Raw genomic sequence first — 18,448 nt, forward strand, 5'->3', positions numbered from 1 at the left:
GAGATAAGAAAAAGATAAACTTGCCTATTGTTTTTCTGATACGATGTGGAGAGGAACATAAAAATTAAATTGAAAGCAGCAAATCTAAAACTGACGGGGTTATTTTTGTACGTGGCAGATCTCCCCCCTTCCAGCCTCCGAGTTAAAATTCCAGCAGAATTTTTTAGAAGGCTGCTCGTGTAATGGAGAATGAAAGTCTCCAGGGTTATGTCAGACAAAATTATTTTTAGCGATGTTATAAGCCCTCGTGCCTCGGGGAAGAAATCAGCCACTGAAAAAGATGACGTGTCCCCACTGGGCAAGCTTTAATAACATTATTCTCTGTATTTCTGACTTTCCTGTGAAGCATCTAACGATCTGCACCGTCAAGAGTCGGTGGACTAGATTGACTCCCTGTATGATCTAGTATGCAAATCCTGTTCTGCCGCAATTATTGTTTATAAAAGATGATCTTAGGTCTGAATTCTTTATACGCTGACGTTGGCCGTTGAGGCTGAGCCTGCAGATAGCATTGCTGCTTCATACACATCTGCCCAGGTTATTCTCGAGCCGTTGACCAAATAAACTTGCCGTGGTTTTCTCGCACAAGATTTTTGCATCATCAGAAGTACGGATCTTTTTTTAAAGGCGTGCAAGAGGCAGTAAGGAGAACTCTGGGGTCGACTCTGGGATTGACAGCGGTGCCTGAGAGCACGATAATATTTCTTTTTTGTACATGAGAGCACTGGGAGGGATTTTTAGGCTTTGGCAAACCTGTGTACCCTCTCTGTATTTCTCTGGTCTTCCCACACAGCTCCTAAGCTGATACAACATTGTATTACAATTAATTAAATCTCTGCCATTGTCACGGAGCGTAACAGGATCTATCTGACATTTTACCCCTATTCCGTTTCCCTGACTGTCTCCTCTGAGGGCTTTGTAGGAGAATATTTGTAGAATGACTGTAAATTCCTGTGTGTAACTGGGCTGTGTTATGGAAACTGGATTTTCTGCATCGGGCAAAGGAGAGAGGAGCAAAAACTCTGACATTTTGCTTTTTAAATAAAATACCTGTGTCCTCTGGTCACTTTGCACGTCCGTGCACTCATCTGTCATTCTCTTTATGCCGTTGATAGCAGTGACTCCAGCAGCAGCTCGAGTGACGAGTCCCCAGCACGGTCGGTTCAGTCGACAGCCGTCCCAGCGCCCGCGTCCCAGCTGCTTCCATCTCTGGAGAAAGATGAACCCCGGAAAAGTTTTGGGATCAAGGTTCAAAATCTTCCAGTGCGCTCAACAGGTAAATTCACTTGGGAAAGTGAAATAGGGGGGGAAAGGAATAAGAAGCAGGTTAGGGACTGGTTAAATAATCTTTATTGTGTCTTTGGCATGGCAGCTGCGCGCTGCCTCCAAGGACAGGGTTCTCTCTCTGCTTCTGCCTCGGTTCTCGTGTGACGGAGGGCAAATCGCTTCTTTAGTGACCGTCGGTGAGAAATCCTGCAGGTCCCTAGCTTGAGTCCCTGGCCTTGAGCACTTCCAGCTGCTGGAGCTGGTGCTTCGAAGCCGTAATGTGGATTTCCCCAGGGAAAAACCTGAAACAGCTCAATTTTTTCACTTAAAACTTGGACCATATATTTTCACCCTGCTTCAGTTTCTTTTTTTTAATACAGAAACTTCAGGGTTTTCTGTTGCTGTGAAACACCCGTGAGCGTATTCGTAATGGCATTGAATGTTGCACAGTAAATAATGCACGAAACCACTCGCTGAGGAGTGCACACCATCGCTCTCTGTTCCCTGTGCTGATTGCGGGAGAGACCCCACAGAAAAAATCAGCACGGGATCATTTGTAAACCAGTTGTAACATAATTCAGGGATACAAAGGCATTGGCTGAATTAAACTAATACATATTAACTTTGTGAGCAGCACCTCACAATGTTAATATTCTTTCTATAGATTTTACTTCTGTTATATTCCTTGAAGTGACACAACGCCAAGGGAAATACCCCACAGATCTCGGGCAGATTGTGTGGTCGTGAGTCAGATTTTGCAATATCTGCTGAATCTGCCTAGTTATCTTTCTGAATCGACTGAACTGAATGCTGTGTAACTTCAATCTCCACTCCAGGTGCCTCATCCCAGCTTGGGAAAACTGCTCTACGCAGTGTCCACGTGGGATTATTAATGAAGTAGCACTTCTTCATCTTGAATTGGATGCCTCTTAGAAGTAATAACCATACGCAGCAAGCTTTAGCGGTGTAAAACCTTGCATGTGTAGTTTCTTGGGTTCAAGAAATCAAGGCAAAGAGAAAGATCAGCCAGCAGCTTTTGGTAGTGGCAAAATTAACACCCAAAGTTAAAAAGGCACTTCTGTGAACACTGAGATTCAGGTTAAACTGGGTGAAATCACGTTTCAGAAAGAAGATCAGGTATCTTCGTGTCTTATGGTGCTATTAAATTGGTAAAAAATACATTTTTTATAGTACTAATGTTTATTTGTTGCTTTAGATACAAGCCTTAAAGATGGACTTTTCCATGAATTCAAGAAGTACGGAAAGGTGACATCGGTGCAGATTCACGGCGCTTCTGAGGAACGGTATGGACTGGTGTTCTTCCGACAGCAGGAGGACCAGGAAAAAGCACTCAATGCCTCAAAAGGAAAACTTTTCTTTGGCATGCAGATTGAAGTCACGGCCTGGATTGGACCAGGTAAGGGCCATGCCCTTCTTGAACCAGACGCGTGAGTGCTCCGGGCATGTTCACGGGCTGTTGTGAAGAGGCAGCGCAAGAGTAGGAAATGTTCAGACTGCCTTTCTGCAGAAACATAATTTAAAGTAACTGGGAAATAGGCCAGAATAAATTCCAGAGCAAGAAGAGTGGATGCTCTTAGGTCAAACAGGGAGAGAGTTCCAGTCTGAAACCTCAGAGAAGGAAACCTGCCATCCTCTCAAACAGTGGGATCTGCTGGCTGCTGGAAGAAACGATCTCATCTTCCACGTCTCAGCGGAGCAGGAGCCAGTGGGTGGTGTAAGCGTAGCACTGAGTCCTCACAGCCTTGGTTTTTCTGCTTTTAATTAAAACAGCTAACGATGGCTGCATTTTTGAGGCTAAGGCAGCGTAGCCCGAATGACCGACCAGTGAAAACTGCAGCACTGAGCATGTGGTTGTCAGTCTGTACTCCGGTTTCTTGTTTAAAAATGGGTTTGTGAAAACAAACTTACTGCATGTGCTGTTCCCCCCAAGTACAGTGAAGCTTTATTTGAGTTCATGGTACACTTTAATATTTGTTAAAAGAAAAAATTTCTAGAGAAGCAGTTGGCGTGTGCAGCTACCTTTCACCTGAGGATGCTCCAGTTCCTCAGCGCTCGCCCAGTGGTGTGATGTGGAGATTTCAAATGCCATGTAAATAACACAGTTGACAAGTGTAGTTGTACTGCGTATTTTTGTCAAAGACATCGGTTACTCTCGTTCAGATCATATCTGCTCATCAGGAAGTAGACTTGAACAAACAAATCGATGTGAACCAAAGCCACATGAAAAACACCTCCGTGCATTACAAATTTCTTGCTCTGTTTTGCTTCTAGAAACAGAAAGTGAGAATGAATTTCGTCCTTTGGATGAAAGGATAGATGAGTTTCACCCAAAAGCAACAAGAACTCTCTTCATCGGCAACCTGGAGAAGACAACCACCTACCATGACCTTCGCAACATCTTTCAGCGCTTTGGTGGAATAGTGGTACGTGAATTCTCTGTACTATAGCGGGCGTCATTGCCCGTTCTTTCTGTACAGACCTGTAAAATGCTACGAGCGGCGGTAAATCATAGTGTCGATGACAGATAATACAGTCTTTATATAATAATCTGAGTCACTCATCTTGCTAGAACGTACCTGGAAGCTTTTCCTTACGTTTCTAGTGAAATCTTGGCACACGTGTCAATACAAGGGGATAACTTTGCAGTAGAAACAGTCCTAGGAGCGTTTACCAGAAACGTGTCTTCTGCTAGCTCGGAGCACGTGCAGAAAAGCCTAACCAGGTAGCTGGGATGTAAATACGCCTGGTGTCATTTTCATGTTGACTTGGTACCACTCTGTGAAGTCTCAGTTCCCTGTCGGGTTCTGAAAGAAGCGGTTTAGTTGCTGCGGGTGGAAGTAGCCATCAGCTATCACAGAATCCTGCAATGGTCAGGGTTGGAAGGGCCCTCTGGAGGTCCCCCAGTGCCACCCCCACCAGAGCAGGGGCACCTCCAGCAGTGGCACAGGACGGCGTCCAGGCGGGTTTGGGATGGCTCCAGAGGGGGAGACTCCCCCACCTCTCTGGGCAGCCTCTGCCACTGCTCTGCCGCCCTCACAGCAGAGAAGGCCCTCCTCAGGTTGAGGTGGAACTGCCTATGGTCATGTTTGTGCCCGTTCCCTCTTGTCCTGTCACTGGGCACCACTGAACAAAGACTGTTATAATCTCCCTGGCACTCTCCCTTTGAGTACTTACGAGCGTTGATAAGATCCCCCTCAGTCTTCTCTTCTCCAGACTGAAAAGACTCAGCTCTCGTGGTCTGTGGCCTGGCAGTAGGGCAGAAGGGACGCTGAGCAGAAGGATTAGGGATGACACACGTAGGATTTGGGTTTTCAGCTGAGCAGGCACATCTGAACGAGACCAAGCAGCAGTCAGCCCCCTCTCCTCTCCTCATGCCACTTTCTATCAAGTCATATCAGTATTGCGTTTAAGAGAAATTTTCCAGAAAAGTAAAGTGACTCTCCACGGTCAGTTTAATTAATTGAATCTAAGCTTTGGCACTGATAGTTTGTTTTATATGCTCGCTGTACAATATTCTCCTGGTAGCTGTGGCTGCCTATGAACATGTTGTGCCTTATTCATTCCACTCTGAAATATTTTTGTAACCGTTGAGGTATCAGTCACACATACCAGGAACCCCATCTGTACTTTCCCCCCCCTCCCCCCAAAAGAAGGGGAGGCGTGCTTCCATATACGATGTGGACAAATACGAAATTTGCATTTTATGTTGTCTGGCAGCTCTTGCACATCCAGCCTCCGCTCTATCCTTGACATCAACGCTGATTTATGAATTCACGTGGTGTCTGCGGCTTAAATCCTTCTCTAATGTTATACCAGCAGAGCTGTCCTGATAAAGATGCTTATCAGTAGTAGCGTGCTGCCTTGTAAATTGGCTTTTCTGTGACATAGTGCTGTCCTGTCAATGTTATTAATCGGTCAGAATCCGGCAGCGGCGCTGCCTTGCACGATTTCCATGAAAACTTACAAGCTCAGGTGCAAAAGGGGCCAGCTTTGTAACCTTTCCGGTGGATAATGAGCAAAGTAATGATATTTTATTTGCCTGTCGGAAGGAATTGCTTGCCCAGGGTGAGTGGTCGAGTGCAATTTGCCATGGTTGCAATCGTGCTCCTTCAGACTCTTGGAAACGTAGTCCTTTATTAGTATTCCACTTAAATCATTAGGCCGGGGCTATAGAAGTCTAATAGTTGTGTAAATCTCCCTGTTTACTTCTGTTTTCCCAGATAAAGAGCTCTTGGGTGAGACCGTATCAAACTGCTGCCTTGTCCCTAAATTTATTAACCATGAAATTAGTCTGTCCTGGATGTTGGAACGGTGGTGCTTAAATTCGTGTGCTGGCGTTGGCGTCTGGCTCACAAAGGAAGCTGGTGCTATTTAAACAAATAAACCGAAACGCTCCACCTTCTATTTTCAGATCGGAATGAATCATAATATCATGAGTTTGTTCAGAGGCTTTCGGTACATTTGCCAGTGCTAGTGCTGAGCTTGAGTGTTAACCAAATGTCAACTCCAAGCTTGCTGGGTTTTTGAAATCGATTAAAATCAGCCTTTATTAGGCTTTCGTAGCGTTCTCGTGACTGTGCTGATTTTTGAATGGGCCTGCGGTGGCTTGAGGTCAAATACCAGCAGCGATAGAAGTTGAGGATTTTTTTTGCCTTTGCCATGTCAGTGCCAAGATGGTTCAAGAGACGAGTCCAGCCTCACTTTCTGTTTCTAGGAACAGGATGGATCATGTTTATTTGGAAAAGAAACCCCACTTGCCTCCTGGCTCAGAAATGAGGATCGGAGCAGGTTGTTTTCTCTTGAGCCTTTGCGAGCGAAAATTAATGTGTGTTTCTTTGATTCTCAGTTGTCTCTTCATGACATAATATTAACAAGCTAAAGCGACTGTTTGTTGATCAGGTCAGGCTTACTTCTGCGGGGCCGAGTTCTAAATCGGCATTATGAAGAGCTTTCCCTGCGTCAGTAAGGATTTGGCTTTTGCCATTGAGTGAGATACAGCGGAACAGTGAAGTTTAAATCCTCTCTTAGAAGAAAATGCTAATTAAAGGAGTGCTTGCTGTACCGTGTGTCTCAAAAAAAAAAAAGTTCACTTAGATCTGATTGATGCTGTTGAATGTCCTTTTCGGCCTGTTGCTGACTGTGGATTGTTTTGGTTTGCTTTTTTTTCCCCCAGGATATCGACATTAAGAAAGTGAACGGGGTTCCTCAGTATGCATTCCTGCAGTACTGTGACATTGCAAGCGTGTGTAAAGCAATTAAGAAGATGGATGGGGAATATCTTGGAAATAACCGGCTCAAGGTAAAGAAATCCCCCCATGGACTGTATCCTTCTCCTTGTTACTTCTGTTTACAGCATCCTAGGATATTTTGCTGCAGCACAGTTTATGGAAGTAAGATGTTTTTTAACACGTAGGTCAGATTAGAGCGTGATGTTTTCACCCACCGCCGTAATTGGGATTAATTAGCATTTTTGTTGGCTGTCTCGGCAAGGAGCCCCAGGGTTGAGTAGACTTGGAGGCTGACGTTCCCCGGCCATGAAGGTCCCCGCGAGGCCGTGCGGGGAAGCTGTACTGGTACTGATGATAAACAGAGGCTGTCAGTCCCCAGAGCTGTCAACCTGTCACTTTGCAGAAGCATTCAAATTGTAGAAGAAACAAATGTTGTCAAACACTGCATTTGTTTAAGCATACAGAATTATTTTCATTAATTGCTATTTGATTTTTGTCTTGCTTGCACCTGCGCGAGATGCTAATTTTAGAAAATCGGTACAAATGACTAGCTTTCTTCAAATAACTCTTTAATTAGGCGTGCTCTGTGCAGTTAGTTTAACGCTTGTGAATTGTACTGATGGAAGTTTTGCCCTTTTGTGTTCAGCTGGGTTTTGGAAAGAGCATGCCTACAAACTGCGTGTGGTTAGATGGTCTTTCTACAAACGTTACGGATCAGTATTTAACTCGACATTTCTGCCGATACGGGCCTGTGGTAAAGGTAGGTGGGAGGCTTTGGCGTGTGTTTTGAAGTTGTTACTGTCTTCCTTTCTTCCCATCCTGTCCTTTCAACCCCGACTGTCCAGGGCTTTATAGCTCAGGTAGAAAAATTCTCTCTGGGGTGTAATTTGGCCGACAGGGCTCTGTAGCTTTGCATCCTGTTGATCCAATACGTAGAGCAGTCGCTTCTGGTGTTTTGGGAAAAAAAAGAAATTAAAATTAAAAAAAAAGTATTTTGAATGAGCCGAGATAATGAGTATTGGAAACCATTTGTTGCTCTTGTGCAGTACAGTCTCTCCCCAACAAAATTGCTTTTGAAAGCTAACATTGGAGGAACAGCAGTCTAATTACGTAGTTACACTCATGCATGCTAATTACATAATTAGACATAACTATATTTTTTTTTTCATTGGACCAAAAAAATGACTTTTTAAAAGCCATTAGGGTAGTCACACTGACAAAAGTACATGAAAGAAGAGTCACTGAAGGTGCAACATACCCATATGGCACGGTGGGAGCGCGGTACCTGCCCCGCTGCGGGTCGGTACTAGGGGTTTATGCACATGCTTAAACTTAAGCGTGTGAGTTGTCCCCTGTGTTTCTGTTGGACATCGATGTGCTTAAAGTTAAGCAACGTGTGTAAATCTTCGCAGGATCAGGGTCTTGCCTCCTTAACGGATTTTTGTGGGTTTGTGTTGCAGCTTTGACATTCTTTGTTGTAGCTGTTGTTGCTTGAACACTTAAGTTTGTGTTGCTAAAGGGAGCTAATATTTGGAAATTGGGCATTCAGCAACTGACGAGTGGTACTGCAGACTGTGATAAAAAAAACTGTTTCCATTTGGGGATTAAATGTTCCCTTTACCTTTTTTCCCCCCTAAAATACATTGGAAATTTTTCAAAAAACTAAAAGTAAACAAAGAGAAACGACAAAACTCAGTCACCAAAGACAAAGAAATTAAAAGTAAAATACAGAAAAACAAAATAAAGGCATAATATACCTCAAGCCACAATATCCACAATTCAAAGCAGTCCCGTCTCCTTTTATTGTCTCTTCATTACAATATGCCTCATCAGAAAAGCCTGGAAATTCACCTTGCTAAAAATTATTTCCTTACTGGTATCCTCATGACTTAGGATTTTGTTGGGACTGACATTAAGTCCTGTGGATGAGGCTCTTATTTGGTTTTTGTTTTGTTTTTTTGTTTTTTACAGGTGGTGTTTGACCGCTTAAAAGGCATGGCCCTGGTTCTCTACAATGAGATTGAATATGCACAAGCAGCTGTAAAAGAGACCAAGGGGAGGAAAATCGGTGGGAATAAAATTAAGGTGTGCAGAATGACCTCCAAAACAAACAAACAAACAAAAAAAAAGAGAAACAAATTGTATTTAGGCCTTACCCCTTAAATGCTGGCATTTGCAGACTGCCAGTCAAAAGGAATACTTAGTGGGACACGTATGTCCCAGACATCAAAGGCTGAAACTATTTTTTTTCATACTCGGCTTATCAAGCTGTTAGGGTGTCTTGAACCGTTACTTATAAAGCCTTTTCCAGTATTCTGCCGTTTGTTTCACTGAACTTGTCTCTCTAAGCTCCTGAGTGTTGGTGTCCGTGTTACTACCTCATTTACCCAAATCCACAGCAAACTTTTGTCCGTTTTCATGTTAGAAGAGTGAAATCTGAGGGTGTGAGTTCCTCCGGGGATGACACATCGCTGCGTTTCAGCCGCTCCGTGCTGACGTCCAGGCTCTTGACCTGGCCGAGACGATCTGCAGTGGCTTGCACGCCGTAGTCGTGGGCTACGACAACCCAGGCGTGCGGTCTGCTCTCGCGATGGCAGCTCCTTCCTTGTAACAGATTAAAAAAAAAAAATAAATTAAAAACCAGTTAGAAAGTACTTTTTCCTGGAGCAACACTTAACATTTACAGGGATGTCTTGGATTTGGGCGAATGTGGTAATACCTGTTACGACTGTCCCATCAGTTCCACTAATTGGGGACGTGAGGTGTCAGCCAACCCTCTGAATTATCTTCCTCCTCCTCCTTTCTTCTCTCTTAAAGAGTGGGTAATGATTTCAAGCATGATCTCTCATCTGGTGTATTAACCGAGCAACTTCACGCCCCTTGGGGTTAGGAGTTGGATATACTGTAGTTTCTAAGCGTGGTGGTTGAACAAAAGTAGCCTTTATCTGCAATAAAATGTGCGGTCACTTAAAAATTAAATATCTTGTGTTAGTGGGTCTTGCTACTTAGCGACTTTGGAATAAGCAACACCCTTAATGAGTGTATGCTGTGGTTATACAAGTGTCTAGGCTGATTGAAAAAAAAAAAAAGAGGCACTAGAATGGTAAAAATACTGCATTATGTGGCATACACGTAGTTAAATCCATTCTAACCTTTAATTTTTTGCATCAGCTGTGCCTTTAGCTTCTAAATATTGTCACCCGTGGCTAAAAAACATCAACTCTTTGAGTAGCTAGAGCAGGGAGCTGCAGTTCGGGAGGCTTGGTGCCTTCCCTGCGCCTGCTTTTGCCTTTGTGTGTAACCCCGGGCAAACGACGTGGAGCCTGAAACAGATTAATAACACTGACCCGCTGGAGCACTGCGTTGAGATAAAAGGGACTTTGGAACCGTAATTGGAATCGTAGTATTAGAAATGTCAATACCACGATAACGATGTGTATTTTTCCTGCTGGTTTACTGAACTGAAGCCTCTGGTCCCGCAGCTACACCGACAAACCCCAGTAAGGAGGGCGGTGTATAGCTCCACGCGGCTACACAGATTCAAGAGAGAGATTTTTACTCCTGGAGATGCGTAGGGCCGGTCCTGAGAAGCGTTTGACGCTTTGTTTATTATCATCATCCCCATTTTCAGTCCTGCTCCCCCCTTCAGGCTGCAGCAGACAGTGAAATGTTGTCAAAATGGGGTGTTTCTCTCGCTGAACGTGATTTACCCTTTGTTTTTCAGGTGGACTTCGCGAATCGAGAAAGTCAGTTGGCATTTTATCATTCCATGGAGAAAACGGGTCAAGATATCAGAGACTTTTATGAAATGCTGGCGGAAAGAAGGCATGTGTCAATACCTTTATTGCAGTCTTTTACTTTCCCAGTGTTCTCTTAAGTGCAAGTAAACTTTCTTCAGGCCGTAATTATTAAACGAACACTTGGTTTTGTTCCTCTCAATTTTATCCTTCTTTTTTAAGTTTTTAACAACAACATTTTAGCCTATTTTTCCTGTCTTCCACCTCTTCAATGTTTTTTTTTTTAAACAAATTTAGGTGGTCAGACTTAAAGTGCGCAGATTAAAGCAGACAGGATTGTCACACGTCCGAAGTGTAGCCAGTTACCGAAATTCGTACTCGGGTGGAGGGTTTGGCTGTCTGCGTGATCTATGTATTTAGTATCCGGTTTCTGTGATGGGTCAGCAGGACACAGTTGTGAGTCATTCATCATTTTTTAGGAACGCAAGGAATTATCCGTAATGCCTTCCTGTACCCTCAAGAGAAATGTGTATGTTAACGGGTGTATATATAGTCTGATAAACTACCGCTGCTCATCTGCTGAGCACAGTAAAATTTGCACAGTAAAATTTGCTTTTCTGCTGACCTCTTTTCAACAGTTTAGTTTATTAACTTGATAAAATAATACAACACAAGTGAGGCTGCAATTTATTTTACAATTTTTTTTTTTTTTGCTCTTTGCCGTGAAAAACACGTTCTGTGTTGATGTCCTTCCGCAGCGTCAGTCGTGAGGGTGTCTGCCCATTTCGGACACGCCGCAAAGGCTCGTGTTTGCCCTGCGTGGCCACTTAACCTCTGTGGGCCCTGGCTGAGAGCAGCCTGGCACAGAAGCACTCCCCATTTTGTCCCTTTTTTTTTTTCCTTCAGTGGCTGCATTAACATCACCGGTTTTATTACTAATAACTACTCTGAAGGCTGAAAAGGGAATAATTTTCTTTTTGTGTGGGTGCATTTTTATTACCTTCAGAGGCTGGCTTAATTGTTAGGCTTCTGGTTTACCTATGAATAAGCCCAGCGTGACGCTGATTGTACCTGGGCGCTAGATAAATTCAGTGGGTTTTTTCGCAGCAAAATAGATTGGTCTAACATACATATGCAAAATCGCCGGATTTAAAAGCGAAGAGGGTTTGGAAATTGGCAATGGGGATTTGCATAATGGAAATAAATGTGTGCGTTCCCCAGTCCCTGCCAGATGTTGTGATGTGCTTGCAAGCAGTCAGTAATCATTTCCTCTGAACTACACCACATTCAAAAAAAGAGAAGTGCATTATCGGATGTCTTTGAACGCGCAGGAGTCAGCTGGGCTTGTCTTCGCCGTGAAATAATTCTGAGTAGAACACTGATTTCTGGAACAACATGATACTTGGGTACACGTTAGTCTTGTTTTTCCTTTACTGTCATTATGCTCACATAGTCATTACAAGATACTTAGGAATAATGAATCACGGAGTGACTGAGCGAGCTCTGCAGCGAGTCTTGTAATTCTGCGTCTTCTGCTCCTCCTCCGAGCTCCTCTTGGCGGTTCACAGTCCCTTGCAATGATCTGCACTAACCAGGTTCTCTTAGGTTGTAGTTGTAGCCAGTCTAAATACGAACTAAAGGGGAAAAAAAAAACCCAAACAAAACCCATGATTAATTTTTTTAACTTCACAGCTGCCTTTCGCAATGTCCTGCTTTGCTTGCAGAATGGGGTTTTTGTCTTCCATGGTTTGTTTGTGGGTTTTTTTTTTTCAATTTTGTTCATTTCATAAAATGTGGAACCTGTCAGCTTTTAACCTAAGCTGGGAAGCCAAATACACGTATGTGAAACAGAGTGTGCAAAACGCTCTGTAATGGTGGCGAATCGGAGCACCAGCTCTGTGCCACCCCTCTGCCAGAGAGGTGTGTTCAGTGCTATAAACGGCTTATTTTTGCCGTTCGGAGGTATTGAGATAATAACCCTAATTGCTTGACTTACTTTGCCGAATGCTCCCCATGAATTCACTTGCTCTCATAAACAACCTGATTTTTTTTTTTATTGATTTGGTCTGTAAATAGGCAACGTCAGCATGTCACATGCAGCGAAAGAGCTAATTTGGGAATTAAATGATCACTTACAGGGTTTAGCATTTTTAAAGAAATCTTATTACCACTTACTGCTTAGTAATTGAGAGGTTCCAACCTTGAGTTTTGACTCGACTCATGTTTTCGGAGCTGGGTTTCGGGCTCGTGAGGTGGGGTGGTCTTCGCTACGTCAGACTGCATGTGGGTACACAGGTGTTACGTAGGTTTTACCTTCCTTTAATGTGATATTTAAATTTGGCAAAACTGAAGCAGTGAGAGTGGTGAAAAGGTACTTGGCAGAGCTCTCACGAAATGACCGATTAAGTGCATCTGGTATTTGAGAAGCTAATAAAGCATTGAATCCACTGCGCACTGATTCATTGTTGTTAAATCCCTGTATGCAGCTGTGTACAGTTGCCTTGGTGGCGCGTATAAAGAAATTACAAAATGATTCCCCTACATAGCAAAGACTGCGGTAACGCCCTGTGTTGGTTGAGAGAGAAAGTTAATCTCTTTATTCTTCTATTTAGCAGAGATGAAAGAAGAGGATCTTACGAATATGCCCCTGATCGTACCTACTACGAGACTGTTCGGACACCGGGGACGTATCCTGAAGATCCTCGGCGAGAATACCCAGCTCGAGGCAGAGAATTTTACGCGGAGTGGGATCCCTACCAAGGAGACTACTATGACCCGCGATATTACGACGACCCGCGCGAGTACAGGGATTACAGAGGCGATCCGTATGAGCAAGACATAAGGGAGTACAGTTACAGGCAACGGGAGAGGGAGCGGGAGAGGGAACGGTTTGAATCCGATCGGGACAGAGACCATGAACGGAGACCAATTGAGCGGAGCCAGAGTCCGACGCACTCCAGGCGTCCACAGAGCCCTGGAGCGTCTCCCTCGCAATCGGAAAGGCTGCAGAGCGATTCGGAGAGGAGGATTTACAGCAGGTCGTCGGATCGCAGCGGCAGCTGCAGCTCCCTGTCTCCTCCACGATACGACAAGCTCGACAAAGCCCGTGTGGAACGTTACGCAAAAACCGAAAAACCAGAGAAAGAACGTGTTTTTGACCAGGAGAGAGTCGACAAGGAGAAACGCTTGGTGAGAAAGGAAAAGCCGGAAAAACTAGAAAAGGAAAAAACGGATAAACAAAAACGAAAAGCAAAAATCCATTCGCCCAGCTCTCAGTCTTCTGAAACGGATCAAGAGAATGAGAGGGAGCCCAGTCCTGAAAAATTGAAGGGCAATAGTAAACAAAGTAAAGAGAGAGGTGACAAGGAAGGGACAGCTAAAAACCGCCTGGAACTAATGCCCTGTGTCGTGTTGACCCGAGTAAAAGAAAAGGAAGGGAAAGTTATTGATCAGCCCGCTTTGGAGAAGCTGAGAGCAAAGCTTGATAATGACACGATGAAGTCCCCGCTTGTGGAACAAAAAACGCAGACATCTCAAGCTGAGCAAACCAAGTCTGATCAGTCTAAACTGGAACCTGTCAGAACCAAGGTACAAAAAGAGAAAGCCCTTGCCAGTCATGTAGAAGTGGTGGATAAGGAGGGAAAACTGAAACCCAAAAAGCACTTGAAGACAGAGCAAACTTCCGAGGGGGCCAACGCGGTAGATTTAGACAAGTTGGAGGCTCGTAAAAGACGTTTTGCTGATGCAAATCTGAAGCCTGACAGGCAAAAACTGGAAGTAAAAAGAAGCAGCCAGGATGAGGAAGACGCACGCATGGTTTTGAAAAAGCAGCTTGATGCAACGGCTTCGTCTAGAGAACCAGCAGCGTTAAGGGAAGGAGAATTGGAGAGAAAACCCCTGAGGAAGGAGATGCTTAAAAGGGAATCTAAAAAACTCAAACTGGAAAGACTTATGCCTGTTACTAGTCCCAAAGAAATTCAGGAGACTCTTAGTGTTGGTGGGATTGGCACGCGTCCCACCCTAGATCTGCAGGCGAGGCTGATGGAGACAGCCGATGAACCAGTGGAAGTTCAGGAACTCTCTTCTAAAAAATTGAACCCAGTAAAACCCCAGCATAAACAGGTACAGCTCCTAGATGACCAAGGAACAGAGAGAGAGGACGCGAGGAAGAATTACTCTGGTCTTCCTGAAGACACATCTGACCATAAACTCGGCCAAGAGAAACCTCAGTCAACTGATACGGAGGAGAAAATTGGCATCGACATTGACCACACGCAAAGCTACAGGAAACAAATGGAGCAAAGTCGCAGGTTAAAACAGCAGCTGGAAATGGAGATTGCGAAGTCTGAGAAGTTCGGCAGTCCAAAGAAAGATGTGGATGAATATGAAAAGCGGAGCTTGGTCCATGAGGTGGGAAAACCTCCGCAAGATGTCACCGATGACTCTCCACCAAGTAAAAGGAAAAAGACTGACCAGTTTGACTTTGAAATTAGCACTAAAAGAGAAAGAAACTACAGAAGTTCTCGTCAGGTGAGTGAGGACTCTGAAAGGACCTCCTGTTCCCCTAGTATCAGGCACTTCCCTTTCCATGAAGATGACGACACGCTCGATTCTCCAAGGCTAATGCCGTTAAAGGAAACCAAAGAGTCACCTAAAATAGAAGAGAAGGGTCTTTCGTACTCCAACATGACTGTGAGGGAGGACTCGCTGAAGTTTAATCCTTATGATTCCAGCAGAAGGGAGCAGATGGCAGAAATGGCTAAAATAAAACTATCCGTTCTGAGTTCTGAAGATGACTCGAGTAGGTGGGAAACACAAGTGAAGCAGGAGCCTGGTAGAGTTGATATCAGCTTTCCAAGCAGCATCGTCAAAAGAGACAGCATACGCAAACGGTCTGTCCGAGACCTGGAACCGGGGGAGGTGCCTTCAGATTCGGACGATGACAGTGAAAACAAGCCCCATTCCCCAAAAGCCTCGTCCTTGTTAGAGAGTTCCAGGTTGTCTTTTTTATTAAGGGACAGAGAAGAGAAGTTACGTGAAAGAGAGGAAAGACTGTCGAGTTCCTTAGAAAGAAACAAATTTTACTCTTTCGCGTTGGACAAGACGATCACACCAGACACAAAGGCCTTGCTTGAAAGAGCCAAATCGCTCTCTTCGTCCAGAGAGGAAAACTGGTCCTTTCTAGATTGGGATTCAAGGTTTGCTAGTTTTAGAAACAATAAAGACAAAGAGAAGGTTGACTCAGCTCCGAGACCTATTCCATCTTGGTATATGAAAAAGAAAAAAATCAGGACCGATTCAGAAGGTGGAAAACTGGATGATAAGAAAGAAGACCATAAAGAAGAGGAACAAGAGCGACAGGAGCTGTTTGCTTCTCGGTTTTTGCATAGTTCAATCTTTGAACAGGACTCCAAGCGCCTGCAGCATTTAGAGAGAAAAGACGATGATCTCGACTTCATTTCTGGTAGATTGTATGGGAGACAGTCTTCCTCCGATGGGACTAACAGCACGGCTGATTTGGTGCAAGAACCGGTGGTTCTCTTCCATAGCAGATTTATTGAACTGACGCGAATGCAGCAGAAAGAAAAGGAGAAAGATCAGAAACCAAAAGAAGTGGAAAAACAGGAAGATAAAGAAAACCGACCGAAAACACCAGAAACGGTTCCTGATAGTAAAGAACCAGAACATAAAACTTCCTCAGTAGTGGGTCCCTCTTCGGTCGCTGTCCTACCACAGGAACCAGCACCGGTCGCTTCTGAGAAGGTAGCGAATGAGAAGGTAGTGGTGGAAACAACTTCTGTAAAAGAAGAAAAACCATCTGAACCTGCTCCTACAGCAGAGGAACAAAAACCTTTACCTGAACTTGCTGCTTCTGTCAAAATCGAACCGCCTGAGCAAACTGAACCCCCGCCAGTCGTAGAAGCTAGTAAAGAAGTTGTTGCTACAACCCTGGCACCGGAGGAAGACGCTGTGGCAACGGAGCATCCTTCATACTTGGATACCAAACCTCCTACTCCCGGAGCTTCGTTTCCCCAAGCAGACACCAGTGTAGATCCAGAACCCGAAGCTGCCCAGTTGGTTCCACCTCCGCCCAAGCTAGTTCAGAAGTCCGATGAGGCTGCCGAGCCTAAAGAAGAAAATCCTCCACCTTCTGCCAACGCTGATGCTAGTGTGAGTCAAAAGGCGGAGGTGGCTGCTGAGGTCCTGCCGCCCGTTTCCGACAATGATATGGAAGTCGAACCCCCGGTTGTCGTAAAGGACAAGAAGTCCTACAAGAGTAAACGCTCTAAGACTCCCGTGCAGTCGGCTGCAGCTAACGTCATGGAAAAGCCTGTCACGAGGAAGAGTGAAAGAATTGACCGTGAAAAACTCAAAAGGTCGAGCTCTCCTCGTGGGGAGACGCAGAAGCTCTCCGAGTTGAAAGTGGAGGCGGAGAAGGTTTCGAGGAACGCTGCTAAATCCCCTAGCTCTGCTGCAGAGCCGGAAAACGTGGAGCCAAGCTTGCCGATAGGCCGGACTAGGCGCAGAAACGTAAGGTCAGTCTATGCTACCACGGGGGACAATGAAGGCCCATCTCCAGTGAAGGACTCCGTGGAGGTCACTAGATCCACCAGGAAGAGAGGGGAAAAAGAACCGCAGGAAACGGTGACAACCGTTCCTACGACCCCGAGGAGGGGAAGACCTCCGAAAACCCGCCGTAAGCCAGAGGAGGACATCTCCCCAATAAAGACAGAACCGGTGCAGCAAGAGGCAGAGGAGGCTGAACCTAAAGATGCGGTGGAAGCTCCGAAGCCTGCAGAAGGTTGGAGGTCTCCTAGATCCCAGAAGCTAACACACAGTCACTCATCAGCTGCTACCAGCCAACAGGGGAAGAAAGGGAAGAACGAACCGAAAGCCGATACCTCGGCTGAATCTGAAGATGCTGCTGAAAGAAGCAGTCAGGAATCGAGCGTCAGTGACAACACCAACAAAGCAAAAGCCACGGAGAAAGAGCCGGCGGTGAGCGAGCAAAAACGCGATAGGAAAGAACTGGATGCGGAGAAAAACCAGCTAGAAATCCCCACGGTTGAGATCATTGAGAAGAAGCCAGTGCCAGAAAAGGTTACGAAATCCAAAAGGGGAAGGTACAAAAATACCAAAACCGTCGTCGATAAAGCATCCGTGTGTCTCAAAAATGTAGAAATACGCCTCAACGTGGACGAAGTCAAGGGCGCCTTGCGGCCAACTGATGAGGAGGCAGAACCGGTGGCGGTGTCACCAGCCAAAATGAAGAGCCCCCAGAAAGAGGACATCTTACCACCCCATTTTGCTAAGAATGAGGTAGAAGATTCATTCCCAGAAATGGAAAAAGAGGTGATACGGGAACCAAAGCAGTCCCCCGAAGCTGCCCAGTTAGCAAAACAGATTGAACTCGAGCAGGCGGTGGAGAATATTGCAAAACTCACCGAAACTCCTCCATCAATTGCTGCCTACAAAGAGCCAACGGCAGACGTGCCTGAAGTTCGTCAGGAGGAGGAAGGAGATAAACCGGCGCATCAGGCTAGTGAAACAGAGCTGGCGGCGGCCATCGGTTCCATCATCAATGATATTTCTGGGGAGACGGAAAGCTTTCCCGCACCCCCGACGTACCCTGCTGAATCAGAAGCTGAAATCCCCGCAGAGCCCTTGGTCCCGTCTCCTCGGGAGGAGATGGAGCCCGAGACTGATCAGGCCGTGAATAACATCCTAGAAACTGAGGCTGCTGTCGAGCCCACGGTGCAGCCGGTTCCCAGCTCTGCCCCATCGGTGGTGGAGACGGAGAGCAAGGAGGCCGAAGTCAGCTTCAGCGAATCTTCCAACTCCGCGCAGGAGGCCGAGACCTTGCAGGAAGCTGAGGTTGCTCGGAAGGAAAAGGGCCGTCAGAAAACCACACGGCAGAGACGCAAAAGGAGCACGGGCAGGAAGGGCGACGCCACTGAAGTCAATGCCTTCGAGCCGGAGAGGGTGCAAAGCAAGTCGCCCCCCGCCAACGAAGTAAAGACGAAGCCCGAAGAAGCCTCGAAGGAGGAAAAGCAAACTAAAACTGTAGCTCAGGCGTCCGTGGAGCCAAGCGCTTCCGACGCCAGCAAGGCTGTAGCTGCTGACGTTGTAGCCGTGCACGAAGCTGTCGCCGAGAGTGGCACCTCTCCGAAAGCACCGGCTCCGCCTCCTCTGGGC

At 45.6% G+C, this 18,448-nt stretch overlaps 1 protein-coding gene across 1 annotated transcript in view; it reads left to right on the top strand.

Moving 5' to 3' along the window:
- Positions 1-18,448, top strand: part of SPEN (spen family transcriptional repressor) — a 48,411-nt gene that overhangs the window by 24,013 nt on the left and 5,950 nt on the right. Inside the window, exons 3-10 of the mRNA XM_009895386.1 lie at positions 1,116-1,276; positions 2,483-2,683; positions 3,559-3,710; positions 6,461-6,586; positions 7,162-7,275; positions 8,487-8,600; positions 10,240-10,340; positions 12,868-18,410. Of these exons, the coding sequence (XP_009893688.1) occupies positions 1,116-1,276; positions 2,483-2,683; positions 3,559-3,710; positions 6,461-6,586; positions 7,162-7,275; positions 8,487-8,600; positions 10,240-10,340; positions 12,868-18,410 (6,512 nt within the window). The remainder of the gene's footprint in view (positions 1-1,115; positions 1,277-2,482; positions 2,684-3,558; positions 3,711-6,460; positions 6,587-7,161; positions 7,276-8,486; positions 8,601-10,239; positions 10,341-12,867; positions 18,411-18,448) is intronic.

This window comes from Charadrius vociferus, unplaced genomic scaffold (assembly GCF_000708025.1).
Source record: "Charadrius vociferus isolate BGI_N301 unplaced genomic scaffold, ASM70802v2 scaffold1091, whole genome shotgun sequence".
Lineage (NCBI taxonomy): Eukaryota > Metazoa > Chordata > Aves > Charadriiformes > Charadriidae > Charadrius > Charadrius vociferus.